The 13,411-nt window shown below is 53.8% G+C and overlaps 1 protein-coding gene across 2 annotated transcripts in view; it reads right to left on the minus strand.

Moving 5' to 3' along the window:
• The window catches only part of TMCO4 (transmembrane and coiled-coil domains 4), a 77,635-nt gene that overhangs the window by 5,956 nt on the left and 58,268 nt on the right, over nucleotides 1-13,411 (minus strand). For both annotated transcript variants that reach the window (XM_056122807.1, XM_056122806.1), the window contains 2 exons: nucleotides 3,917-4,034; nucleotides 2,021-2,138 (listed from right to left, as the gene is read on the minus strand). In XM_056122807.1, the coding sequence (XP_055978782.1) occupies nucleotides 2,021-2,138; nucleotides 3,917-4,034 (236 nt within the window). The remainder of the gene's footprint in view (nucleotides 1-2,020; nucleotides 2,139-3,916; nucleotides 4,035-13,411) is intronic.

Genomic DNA, 13,411 nt, shown 5'->3' on the forward strand with positions numbered 1-13,411 from the left:
GCACCTGGCACATGGTTGGTCCTCCACATACATATGCTCCCTTCCCTGCATTCCCTTGGAAGCTGGGTTTAGGACAGAGAGCTGGGCGGATTCCGGGGCCCAGAATGGCTGCTGTGTTCCAGCCAGCCAAAATTCAGACCCACGAGAATGGGTAAGAACCTCTTCCTTCAACCTCCTCAATGTCCCTCAGTTCCTGCAGCCTGACTCTCCACATCTGCACAGTGGGGCTCTGTGGCCCCAGTGGCAGAGAAAGCACAGTGTGTGTGTGTGTGTGTGTGTGTTCGCGCACACGCGCGTGCATGTGCTCACATGCAAGCATGTGTGCAGGGCAGGGCCCTGTCTGTGTGGGCAGCCTCTGCAGTGACCCGCACTCCTGAGTGTCCACTATGGGCCATGCCCACACAGGTCAATCCATTTACCCGCCTCTCAGCTAACTTCTAGAAACTGGCTGGCCTTTCCTTGGGGTCACGAGGTTATCTTGGGGTAGGCTCATAGGTGGGCCCCCCCCCACCCAGAGGCAGGGTCCTCACCCACCTGCTCCCCGCGGGAGGTAGGGTCCCCACTCAGGGGAGAAGGGAGGGAGGCAGCCTGGCCTTGGCCTGCTCCATTCAGCCCTGGGAGACTGGGACAAGTCCCAGGTGCTCTGGCCGCGGGGGCCCGGCAGGCACCGGGAAGGTGTGTGCGGGGAACCCCTCCTGCTGCCAGGCTTTTCAAGGAATGCAGGAGGGCCGCACACACGGAGGCGGTGCTAACTGCCACTAATTACTGCTTCTCACGAGCTCCTAATGGGATAAAGAGCTATTATTAGGTGAGAACTGGGAAGCTGCCACCACAGAGTACAGAGCAGAGCGTGAGCAGGGGAAGGCTCTGGTCCCAGAGGGAAGAAGAAGGCTGAGGAGGCCTGAGAGGAGAGGAGAGGAGAGAAGGGACTAGCTACTAGTGGCCCTTCGAGGGAGGTGACTTCCTGTTTCAGAGATGAGGAGAGCAAGGCCCAGAGAGGCTGAGTCTCGACCAATAGGCCCTCCCCTCCCCTCCCCTCCCCTCCAGCAGAGGCTGGGTGCCAAGCTGAGCCTGGCTGGTGCCAAAAGTGGTGTTTGTCCCTTCAGGTCCCTTCCAGGGACCCTGGGGCCAGCAACCCATGTTTTCAGGGTCGTGGGGCCTTTCTGGGGGAAGTCCAGTGGCTAGAGCTGCCTTGTAAGCACAAGGCTGCAGGCTGAATCCCTGGGCCTATCCCAGCTGCCCGGAGTGTCATCTCTTGGGGTCGCCAGCACCCCAAGACAGGGTGCCATCTCTGAGGATCCCGAGTGTGCAAGCACTGTGACTCAGGAGCATGGCCCCACGGGGGCACGGGTGCCAGCCCAGCAACCAAGGGGGTGGCCCCCAGTGGGCCCTGCAGCCACGCCCCCTCATCACACAGGGGAGGGGGGGGGAGAGAGAGAGAGAGAGAGAGAGAGAAGTATGGACAGTGGGAGGAAAATTTTCACCTAAGGGTGAAAATTCCAAAGTAGGGGCTGGACAGGGTGGGTGGGCAGAGGCCTGGGTTGGGCGGGAACCGTGGCACCAGCTGTGAACCTTGAGGCCCAGCTCGCCTTCCTGCTCACAGCTGGCACCAGGGCTTCTGCCGTGGGTTGGACTGGACCCTTGCCCCTGGGAGTTCGAGGAGATGGTGTCCCAGCTGGTCATCTTGGGGAAGGCCAGCCACTGCAGGCTGCTGTGTGAGGGCTGTGACAGGAACTCGCTAAGTCCCCGCCCGCCGGGGCGCTCCAAGGCTCTGTGTGGCTCTAGACTGTGTGCAGGAAGAGCAGCCCCATCCCTGATGCTCAAAGTCCCCAGGGCACCAAGTCGCACAGAGCTGGCAGCCTCCCTGGCCCTCCCAGCCTCCAGCCTCTCTCCACCTGAGGAAGTGTTGGGGGAGGAGGGGTGGAATGTGCCGTGTCCCTGGGCCCCCCCTCATTCTGACCTTGTAGGAAGGAAGTATCCCCCCTCCCCCCCCCCCAGCCCAGGGCCCGGCGACACTCACCACCGAGGACAGGTCCACGTTCTCCACCCTCCGGTCCTGGAGCTGCACGGGCTGCAGGCCGGCCACGCGGAGCTGCACGGACGATGTGCGGTACACGAAGCTCAGTAGCCAGTCGCTCCTGCGGGTGGGCGGTGGGGTCAGCCCAAGGACCCTGGCACGGCAGGGGCAGGGCCTTGGCTGCACCCCTGGAGAATGGCAGGGACGTCTGCGGGCGGGAGCAGTGCGGGGCCATGGGGGTCCCATGGTGGGAATGACCCAGTGAGTGAGGGGCTGGGGGGAGCAGGGCCCAGGCCCCTCGGGACTCGGGACTCGGGAGAGACGCGCCTGCCTGGCCCAGGGCGCAGCTCTCTGGGGAAAGGAGGAAGGTGGCAGGGCAGGACCACCTGCTCTGGGGACGGAACTCTGGGCCTGCAGAGAGAAGCACCCTGAGCCTCTGTGGGTTGCCCCTTCCTTCCTTCCTTCCCTCTCCCTCCCTCCCTCCCTCCCTCCCTCCCTCCCTCCCTCCCTCCCTCCCTCCTTCCTTCCTTCTTTCCTCCCTCCCTCCCTCCCTTCCTCCCTCCCTCCCTCCCTCCCTCCCTCCTTTCCTCCTTCATTTTTTATTTTTCTTTTTTGGGTCGTACCTGGCAATGCTCAGGGATCACTCCTGGCAGAACTCAGGGGATCATATGGGGTGCTGAGGATTGAACCCACCTGCAAGGCAAGTGCTCTGCCCACTGTACTGTCACTCTGGCCCCTCTGCATCAGTTTCTTCAGGAGTGAGGAGCACTGTCCTTGGGGATAGTGGATGAACCCCTGGTTCAGCCTCCTTTCTGGAAAGTGAGCTTTGCTGGCAGCCAAGCAGGGGAAGTGGAGCCAGGCCCGGGGGTGGTGCGAGGTGGGGGCTCAAATAGCAAGTACTAATAACTGCTTCTGTTCACAGGACCCCCCATCAAGTGCCAGCCCTGTCCCTGCATGACCTCAGTCCTCCTGTTCTTAAGGAGGGGCTATTATTCCCATTTTACAGGTGAGAACACTGAGGTGCAGAATGGTGTGTCCAAAGGCTCTCAAGAATGAATGTCAGAGACAAGTTTTAGCCGGAGATTGATGTAAAGGGTTTCCTTAGTTCTTTTTCTTTTCCTTTTTCTAGTATAAAAAAAAACTGTTCTTATGAAAAAAAATCTAGTAACTAAAATCTCTTTCATGACTCCTCTACCCAGTTTCCCAGATTTGTTGCTATTATGAGTCTCTCATGTCCTCCAGCTTTTCCTGTTCCTTTAGGCAGGCAGACATGGGCAGCAGTGAGGAGGAGAGTGAGGAGGGCATTTACTCTGCACCCCGTATGGTCCCCAGGAGTAAGCCTTGCACACTGCTCAGTGGCCCTCCCCCAAATAATTCTACAGGCAGGCATATTTCCCCTTACAAATTTCCCCTTACAAATCAGAACACTTATCATGGCACTTGCTTATTTAATTCTGTTGGTTTTTGTTGTTTTTTGGGTCACACTTGGGAATGTCCAACTCCAAGCTCTGTTCAGGGGTCGCTCCTGGTAGTGTTCAGGGGACCATGCGGTACCAGGGATCAAACCCAGGCCTCCTGCATGCAGAGCATCTGCTCAGCCCTTTGAGTTTTCTTTTTTTTGGTTGTTGTTGTTTGTCTTTTGCCGCATCCAACAGTGCTCAGGGGTTATCCCGAAGACCCTGAGTTACTCAGAGCCAGGACCTGAGTAATATAGACAGACCTGAGTTTTACCCCCATGCAGGCCCTGAAACATGCTCAGAGACGGCAGCGCAGCGCCCCACGCCCCTTTCCCACATGCCATGGAAGGAAGAGATGCTCCTTTGCTGCTTTCCAGAGTTGCCCCTGAGGCTGTGCCTGAGGGAGGAGGTCGGGTTCCAGCGCAGGGCTGGCCCCTGGTACCTGCTGTAGCCGTTGACGATCCTCCCGGACACCACCTTCCGGAAAGGCTCCCAGTACTTGGCTTCTCCCTCCACGGGGGCGCCCAGCAGGACCACGTCCTCGATGATCCCTTCGCAATCTGGGGAGACACAGAGAGGGCTCAGCAGCTCCCTCACAGAGGCTCTGGAGGGGAGGGCGGGAAGCACCCCCACGGACGTCAAGGAGCCGATGTACATACACTGACACCAACACACACAGACACACAGACACAAACATGCAGATACAGAAACACAGGCACATACAGATACACAGACAGACACAGACATGCAGATACAGAAACTGATACGGACAGACACACATAGATACACAGATACGGACAGACACAGATAGATACACAGATACACAGATAGACACAGACACAAAGACACAGATACAGATAGACACACATAGATACACAGACATAGACACACAGACACACATAGATATAGACAGACGCACACAGATACAGACACAGACACAGACACACAGACACAGACACATAGACACAGATATAGACATACAGACACACACAGACATACACATATACACAGACACAGTCACACAGACACAAAGAGACACACAGACACAGACACTGGCTGAGTTCCTGGGCCAGGCTCAGGCCCCTCCAGTGCCCGACTGAGTCACACTGAGACAGACATCTGCAAGATCCCACGGCAGGTCAGAGACCCGGCCCAAGCTGAGGTCAGGGCCATCTCCATGAAGCTCACAAGAGGCCACAGACTCGAGGGGACCCTTCCCCTCAGAAGGGACTGCCGGGCCCCAGGTCACCACGTGCACCGGCCAGCTGGCAGGTGCCACCGCCTTCCTCTGTGGGAGCTACCGGGCCCTGTGCAGTGTGGTGGGACGGGGGGTGGGGGAAAGGGGGGTGTGACAAGGGGAGGGGTGGGGCGAGGGGGTAGGCCCAGGGACAGCAGGACCGTCTCAGTCACAGTGACCCAAAGGGCAGCAATTTCACACGTGGCTCATGGGCTATTTGTCCCTTAAGTGCAGAAACCGGGAAGTGGTTTGCTCATGCACTCAGGAATTACTCCTGGCTGTGCTCGGGGGACCATATGGGATGCTGGGAATCAAACCTGGGTCGGCCACATGCAAGGCAAACGCCCTACCCGCTGTGCTATGGCTCCAGCCCCCTCTAAGACTAGTTCTCTCGTGCTTTTGGTGAGGCTTTGGTGGTTTGTTTGGGGACCACACCTGCCAGTGCTCGGGGGACCATATGGGATGCCGGGCATCAAACCCGGGTCAGCCGCACACATGGCAAGTACCCTCCCCGCTGTCCTATTGCTCCAGCCCCAGGCTGTGTTTCTCGACCTTCGTCTAACCCCACGTGGCTCCTTTCTGGCCTTTTCCTTCCAGTGACTCCCCTGTCCCACTGCTCAGCCTCCTAGTCTTGTTCCGTGACCCACCCCCTTAGTCCCTTTGAGGACCCCTTTGGGAACCCCTGGGGGGCAAAAGGCCTCTAGTTGAGAAACTCTGCTTTAAACCACTGGCCACTCATGGTCCAGGCCTGGGTGCAGACACCTAGAGTGCGGGGCCCCCTTGTGGCCAGCAGTGATAGTACAGTATCTGTGATGCTACCTGCCCCAAGCCCCCTTCCCCCAACTGTGAGGATCCTGGAAGCGTTGACCTAGAACTGAAACCAGAAGCAGAACCTCATCCTGCAGTGCCTCAAGTCGCACCGGGCTGCCAGCACTGCCGCCCAGCCCTGCAGACGGCCGGCAACACCTCCCTCGCCGTCCTCCCTCTTTGGTTCTCAGATGGTGACTTTTGTGGCACATGTGAGCCCAGGGGTTCTACCCTCAGCGCCACACTGCCCACACTTCACCTCTGCAGGAAATGGGATGGCTGGGAGGGGAGACAGGAAGAAGGGGTCGTAGATGCCGGAAAAGGGGAAAAAACTCAAAACCCAAATGGCCAAGACTCTGCTCCAGAATCAAACGGCAGGCTCCAGCCTTCTGGGGGAGATACAGGTGCTGTGCACCAGGCCCGCCTCTAGCCCCGGGTCCCTCCATAGACGGCTCACTCTAGGGGCATGAATTCCGTGCACAAAGCCTCTACTTTTCTTTTTCTTTTTTTTTTTTCGCTTTTTGGGTCACATCCAGCGATGTTCATGGGTTAAGTCCTGGCTCTGCACTCAGGAATTACTCCTGGTGGTGCCTGGAGGACCATATGGGATGCCGGGGATCGAACCCAGGTCGGCCGCATGCAAGGCAAATGCCATTCCCGCTGTACTATCACTCTGGCCCAAGACTCCACTTTTCAAGGTGAACAAAAGACACCAGAACTTAACATTTCAATAATCACTAGTATGAGAAGGCCATCCTTTTTGCTGCAGAAACAATGACAATTAGGATATACTACTATTGCAACCAGGAACTCTTCTTGAGAATTTATTTATTTTTGGCGGGGGGGCACACCTTGCAATGGTTAGGGCTTTACTCTTGTCTCTGCACCCAGGGATCATTCCTAGGGAGTCTTGGGGCCTCGTACGGGGTGACGGGGACTGAACTGGGTTGAGAGTGGGCCTGAGTCCTACCCACTGTACTATCTTTCTGGCCTCTTCCTTGTGAATTTGACAGTTTGAGTCCTGGGGCTTTATGTGGGCGTGTACAGAAAGCAGGCATCTAGGGCACACATGGTCTTCCTCACAGTCATCAGACAGACAGGCACAGCAGTTGGGCTTCACTGTCTCACTGATCAAAAACTCTCTGGATGCTACTAATAACAACTGTTACTCTTATGCAGAGGCCCCTTATTCAGTCCTAATTCTGGATTAAAGAGTCTCCAACCCTACAGTATTTAAAGAGAAAAGTGCTTTCTGCCATGTTCTAACCTGCCCAGTTCTTCTTTTTCTGTTATTCGGATGTGCAGTGGAAAGATTTCCTTTCTCACAGTTTGTTTCTGCCTCTGCTTTGGAGGGGAGAGATGGTGTTCGAGGGCTGCTTCTAGCTCTGTGCTCAGGAGTCACTCCTGGCAGTGCTCCGGAGACCATATGGTGCCGCAGACCAAACTGGGATTGGGTACGTGTAGGAAGTTGCAGAAGAAACTGCTTCATGTCATCAGGGGTGGGTTTATGAGGCGGGAGAGGCACCACCATAGCTGAGAAATGCAAAGAAAGGGCAAGAGAGAGAGTGCGTGGCTGCAGCTGACCCTGGTTTTGATCCCTCGCATCCCATTTGGTCCTCCGAGCCCCGCCAGGAGTGATCCCTGAGCACTCAGGAGTAAGCTCTGAGCACAGCAGGTGCGTCCCTCACAGAAACAACAAAACCCACCACCACCACCACCACCAGAAATACAAGGTGAAGCCACAATTACTGATATAAAAGTGACAGCAAGTTCCCCAGATCACTGATGAAGGTGGCCACCCAAGGCACAAGCCTCCCAGGGTAGCCAAAACAGCCCAGAGATAGAAGCAGATGCCTGGCATCTAAGTGCCACTGGACAGGTGGAATCCATCACACAGGACGTGAAATCTGCCTTAGCCTCGAAGGGGCTAAGGCAGAGAAGTTGCATATCAAAGCCCGTGCTCAACCTCAGAGGTGGAAATCCAGGAGCCCTTAAGAATTACGCAGGAGGGGATGGACATGGAGAGTATCATGCTAAGTGAAAGGAGTCGGAAAGAGAGGGACAGACATAAAGGGCTGCATTCATTTGTGGAATATAAAATATCATAATATAAGACTAACACCCAAGGACGGTAGAGACAAGGGCCCATGGGATGCTCCACGGTTGGAAACGTGCCTCATGAGCTAGGGGAGAAGGCAGTTAGAATGGAGAAGTGATCACTAAGTCAATGATGGTTGGGAGGATCGCTCAGGATGGGAGATGTGTGCTGAAAGTTGATAAGGGACCAAACATGATGGCCTCTCAGTGTCTGTCTTGCAAATCATAATGCCCATAGGGAAGGAGGGGGAGAGAGAGAGAGAGAGAGAGAGAGAGAGAGAGAGAGAGAGAGAGAGGGAAACTGTCTGCCATAGAGGCAGGGAGAGGGGTGGAATGGGTGGGAGGAATACAGGGGACATTGGTGGTAGGAAATGTACACTGATGGAGGGTTGGGTGTTTGATCATTGTATGACTGAAAATCATCAAAGCTTTGTAACTGTATCCTACAGTGATTCAATCATCATCATCATCATCATCATCATCATCATCATCATCATCACTGCCACTGTCCTCCCATTATTCATTGATTTGCTCAAGCGGGCCCAGTAATATTGTGAGACTTGTTGTTACTGTGTTTGGCATATCTAATACGTAATGGGTAGCTTGCCAGGCTTTGCTGTGAGGGCGAGATACTCTCGGTAGCTTGCCGGGCTCTCCAACAGGGTCGGAGGAATCAAAGGCGTTGGAATTGAACTCAGGTTGGCCCGGTCAGCCACGTGCAAGCCAGATGCCCTACTCGCTGTGCTATTGCTCCAGCCCAATAATAATAATAACAACAATAATAATAATAATAATAATAATAATAAGAAGAAGAAGAAGAAGAAAAAGAATCATGCAGTGGGGGCTGGGAGTGGTTCAGCAGCTAAGGGTGTGGCCATGCGTGTGATCCCTGATGCCCCTCTGGTCAAGTACAGACCATTTTATACTGACCGTCTGGCTCTTACATATTTAGTTTGGTAACATCAAGTACATTCACATCCTGTGTGATGGATCTCATTCTTTTCATCAGTCAGAATTGAGATAATCAGGCTGGGGCTGGGGCTGAGGGGCAGAGCACGTGCCTTGCATGTGTGAGAGCTGGGTCAATCCCAGCACCTCACCGAAATCCAGAACTGAGATAAATCAGTTCATCTCCCATCAGCTGCTACTACCCTCTGCTGTTGGTGTGAGATTCCTGGACAACCACAACACTTTGGGGATTCATGAACTGAGTACTGGGGCCGGAGAGACAGTCTAGTGGGTAGGGCATCTACCTTGAGTGTGGCTGGCCCGGGCACCTCCTATGGTACCATGAGCACCACCGGGAGTGCTCCCTGAGTTCAGGGCTAGGAATAAGTCCTGAGCCCAGATGGGTGTAGACTTAACCCCCACCAGCCCTTCCCCAAACCAAGAAGCAGCTTTTCCACACAGCGATCTTCTGCTTAGAGTCTGGGTCTTGGTCATGGTGTCTGCACTGACTTTGGCAGAAACAAATACTTTGAAACTCGACCCAGGCCAGTTCTTTCAGAGATCCCCAGAACAGTATTTCTGCACCCACAGGGGGTCCTCTGTCAAGGGAACAAGCCACACTCAGCACTGCCTTTCGCCTCTTCCACTCAGTGGCTCCCCACCCCGCCCCCAGTGTTTGGGCCACACCTGGTGGTGCTCAGAGCTGACTCCTGGCTCTGCACTCAGGGAATCACTCTGGTGGGGGCGCATGGACTATATAGGGAGTGCGGGGGATTGAACCCAGGTCAGCCACGTTCAAGGCAAGCACCCTACCTGCTGCACTGTTGCTTTGGCCCCACAGAGTGCTTTCTCTTAAAGTGAAGCCACCCTGGGCAGAAATTGCCAGGTGTTTGCAAACTCACAGAGTCATGAAGAAATCTATCAAATGGCTCCAGAGGCAATGTCACACAGCCCACAAGCCCATCACGCTGTCAATAATGAGATTCTCCCGGGTGCCAAGGACCAAAGGAGCTCAAGCTTTCAAGGCCAAAACAATTTTTCTTCCTTCCCTCCTGCCAGGGGGTCGCGTATGCAGAGAGCGATAAGATGGAAAGCGGGGGAAAAAATAATTTCCTGACTGCGGGAACTGGAAAACAGACTTTGCAGAAAATGATTGGAACTGCATCTAACACAAACAAAATGCATTCCAGACACACACACAGACACACACACGCAAGCACGCACACACACACGCATACACACACACATGCATGCACACAGGCAGACACACACACAATGCAGAGGAAGAGGGAGGGAGCCAGGGAGCCAGAGAGGGCTTGGACTGGCCCCTCCTCACGTCCCAGAGAAAAGAGGTTCGCACCGCAATGAACTGCTTCAAGGGGGAGGTCTGGATGCAAAGGACTTGGAACAAAATCTTTGCTTGTTTTGGTTTGTTTCTGAGCTCCAGTGGTCTGAGGGGTTATTCCCAGCTCAGGGCTCAGGGGTGGCTCCGGGCAATGCTTGGGGGGGACCCTGAGAGGAGTGGGTTCTGGAGAATTAACCCAGGTCTCCTGCACGCCAAGCCTGTGCTGTCTGCTAAACGATTTCTCCAGGACTTATTCTGCAGGGAACAAGGAAGCTTTCATCTCCCTCCGAGATCCCCAGCTGAGTGGGAAGGCCACTGCCAGCTCCAGGGGTCCTGGAAATCAATCTGCATGCCTGCCACACAGCAAGGAGTGGGGGGTGTGATGGATAAAGCCAGTCTGAGGAAGTCATTGGTGGCTGAGGTGCCCTGGGCGGGACGGGTTAGTCCCTCCCAGTGTTACTTAGGAGCTAAGAGCTGATGCGGGGGACCGTCAGTTCTGCATTTCAGTTGCGTCCCCTGACAGCTCAGAAACATCTTCCGACCCGATGCAGGCTTAGGAACTCGGGGGCGAGGGGGGTCTCAAAAAACCTGGTAAACTCCAGCCTTGGTTGTATCTCGCACATGGCATGGGCAGGAAGGAATGCCCGTCAAAATCATAGGAGCTGGAAATAAAACTAGAGAGAGGGCTTCTCCTGCAAAGATATTTTTAAAAACCCACAATTCAATTCTGGGATTCTATTTATTTTCTGTCTCTCTCTCTCTCTTTTTTTAATATATACTACAATTTCTTTATTTATTTGTTATTGGACATTTTGGGTTGCTTATATATCCTGGCTATAGTACTAAGGGATGCAAATTACATAGGTGTTCATATAGTTTCTTTTTTTTTTCCCCTTTATTTATTTATTTTTTTACAGTTGTAGATTTACAATTTTTTGTGCTTTGGTTTCAATTATACAATGATCAGATACCCATCCCTCCACCAGTGCCCATTTTCCACCACCATGGATAATATCCCTCCCACCCCCATCCCCCCATCCCCCCTGTCTCTGTGGCAGGGCAATCCCCTGTGTTCTCTCTCTGCTTTTGGGTGTTGTGGTCTGCAAAAGAGGCCTTGAGTGGCAAACATGTTCAGTCCATAGTCCACTTTCGACATGCATCTCCCCTCCTGGGAGGATCCAAACACCCTTTATTTGGTGCTCCCTTCTCTATCTGAACTGCCCTTTCCTCTAGGATACCCGGCTGGCCTCTAAGTTATGGAGTAATCCTCCTGGTGCTGATCTCAGCTATTCTTGGGTATTAATCTCATACTTTGTTACTTTATATCCCCCAGATGAATGCAATCTTTCTATGTCTATCCCTCTCTTTCTGTCTCATTTCGCTTAGCATGATACTTTCCATATTGTACCACTTGTATGTAAATTTCATGACTTCATCTTTTCTAACAGCTACATAGTACTCCATTGTGTAGATGTACCAAAGTTTCTTTAACCAGTCATCTGTTCTTGGGCATTCAGGTTTCTTCCAGTTTCTGGCTATTGTAAAGAGTGCTGCAATGAACAAACAAGTGCAGATGTCACTTCGACTATACATTTTTGCCTCTCTGGGATATATTCCCAGGAGTGGTATTGCTGGGTCAAATCTCTCTTTTTTTTTTTTGTCAAGGGAAGCAATGCTCAGGGGACCCTGGGGCACTCCAAGTGAGCCCTGGCTAGCTGGGTCATTTGGTGATGTGAGGGCTTGTGGTCGCAGGGCTACCAGGAAGGAGTTCTACCACATGCAGTGATGCTTGGGGCTTACTCCTGGCTCTGCACTCAGGAATCACTCCTGGCGGGGCTCAGGCGACCATAGGGGGTGCCGTGGATGGAACCTGGGTGGCTGCATGCAAGGCAAGAGTCCTCTAGCTGTTCTATCTCTCCAGCCCCATGAGTTCTGTTTTTATTTATTGATCTATTTTTCTAATATCCCAGTGGTGGTGGTGGGGGGGGCAAGCAGCACCCAGGAGGACCAGGGACCCCACCAGCAATCCCTGTCTGCCTGGGACAGTGGTTTGGTGCTGCTCAGGCCCTGCAGTGCTGGGGACATCTGGGCCACTCTCCCTGGGAGGGCCATGGGCGTGCTGGAGATTGGTGCCAGGCGTATGTCTGAACCCCTGTACTATCTCCTGGCTCTGGGAATTTCATTTCTTTGTTTAATTGTCAGGTTTGGGGCCACACCCAGTGGTGCTTGGGACTTAGTCCTGGCTCTGTGCTCAGAGACTTCTCAGGAACCATATGGGGTGCTGGGTCTGGGGCCTGCTGTGTCTTACTGGCTGTTTGTGGTCTGGAATCTTATCTTTCATGTGTATGGAGGGAACTGAACCCATGGGCTCACATTGGCAAGGCAGGTGCTCTTCCACTAAGCCACATGCCTGTGTCCAGCAGAATTTTTCTGGCTTTGGGTCACACCCGGTGATGCTCAAGGGTTATTCCTAGCTCTGCACTCAGGAATCATCCTAGTGGTTCTCGGGGGACCATATGGGGTGCTAGGGATCGAACCTGGGTCAGCCACATTCAAGGCACGAGCCCTACCTGCTGTACTACCCTCCCTCCAGAACTTTATTTTACAATCCTCCTTCACATCCACCTGCCCAAGGCCTTCCTCTTCTTCCCTTCTTTACTGGGGAGGGGCCATGGTGGGGATTGCATTCTAGGCTAACCGGCTGGACAAGTCCTGCACAGGGCTTCCAGGTGCATCTGATCCTGGCTCACTCTCGAGACCTGCCCGGCCAGCAGGTGGGCAGGCTGCAGGCTGGTCGGGCTGATTTGGCTGTGCCCCGAGTGTCCTTGAGCCCATGTGCATTTGCTGCTGTGGCCTGGGCTTGAAAATGGCTCAATGCCATTCACTCTCTCTTTTTCAAAAATTATTTTACTGAATCACTATGAGCTACAGTTACAAAGCTTCCACGCTTGAGTTTCAGTTATACAATGATCGAACACCCATCCCTCCACCAGTGCACATTTTCCACCACCGATGTCCCCAGTGTCACCCCCACCCATCCCACCTCTCCCCATGCCTCTATGGCAGACAATTTCCCCCATACTCTCTCTCTACTTTTGGGCATTATGGTTTGCAATACAGACACTGAGAGGTTACCATGTTTGGTTTTCTATCTACTTTCGGCACACATTTCCCATCCCAAACAATTTCTCCAACCATCCTTGACTTACTGATCCCTTCTCTATCCCAGCTGTCTTCTCCCCCAGCTCATGAGGCAGGCTGACAACCATGGAGCAATCTTCCTGGCCCTGTCTCTGATGCCATTTTCTCCACCTTTCGGGGACCCAATGCAGGTTGCAGGGCTGAAGGGTGGAGAAACAGAAGCCACTGGTTGTCGGAGGAGGTTTGGGGTCATACTGAAGAGGAGGAGGAGACCCGGGGAGGGGTCAGAGCCAGGACCCGTTTAAAAAAATGTTTTGGCAATCAGCGTACACAGGTGCACACAACAGACACGAAGCACTGCA

The sequence above is a fragment of the Sorex fumeus genome, unplaced genomic scaffold, assembly GCF_029834395.1.
Source record: "Sorex fumeus unplaced genomic scaffold, SorFum_2.1 ptg000047l, whole genome shotgun sequence".
NCBI classification, from domain to species: Eukaryota; Metazoa; Chordata; class Mammalia; order Eulipotyphla; family Soricidae; genus Sorex; species Sorex fumeus.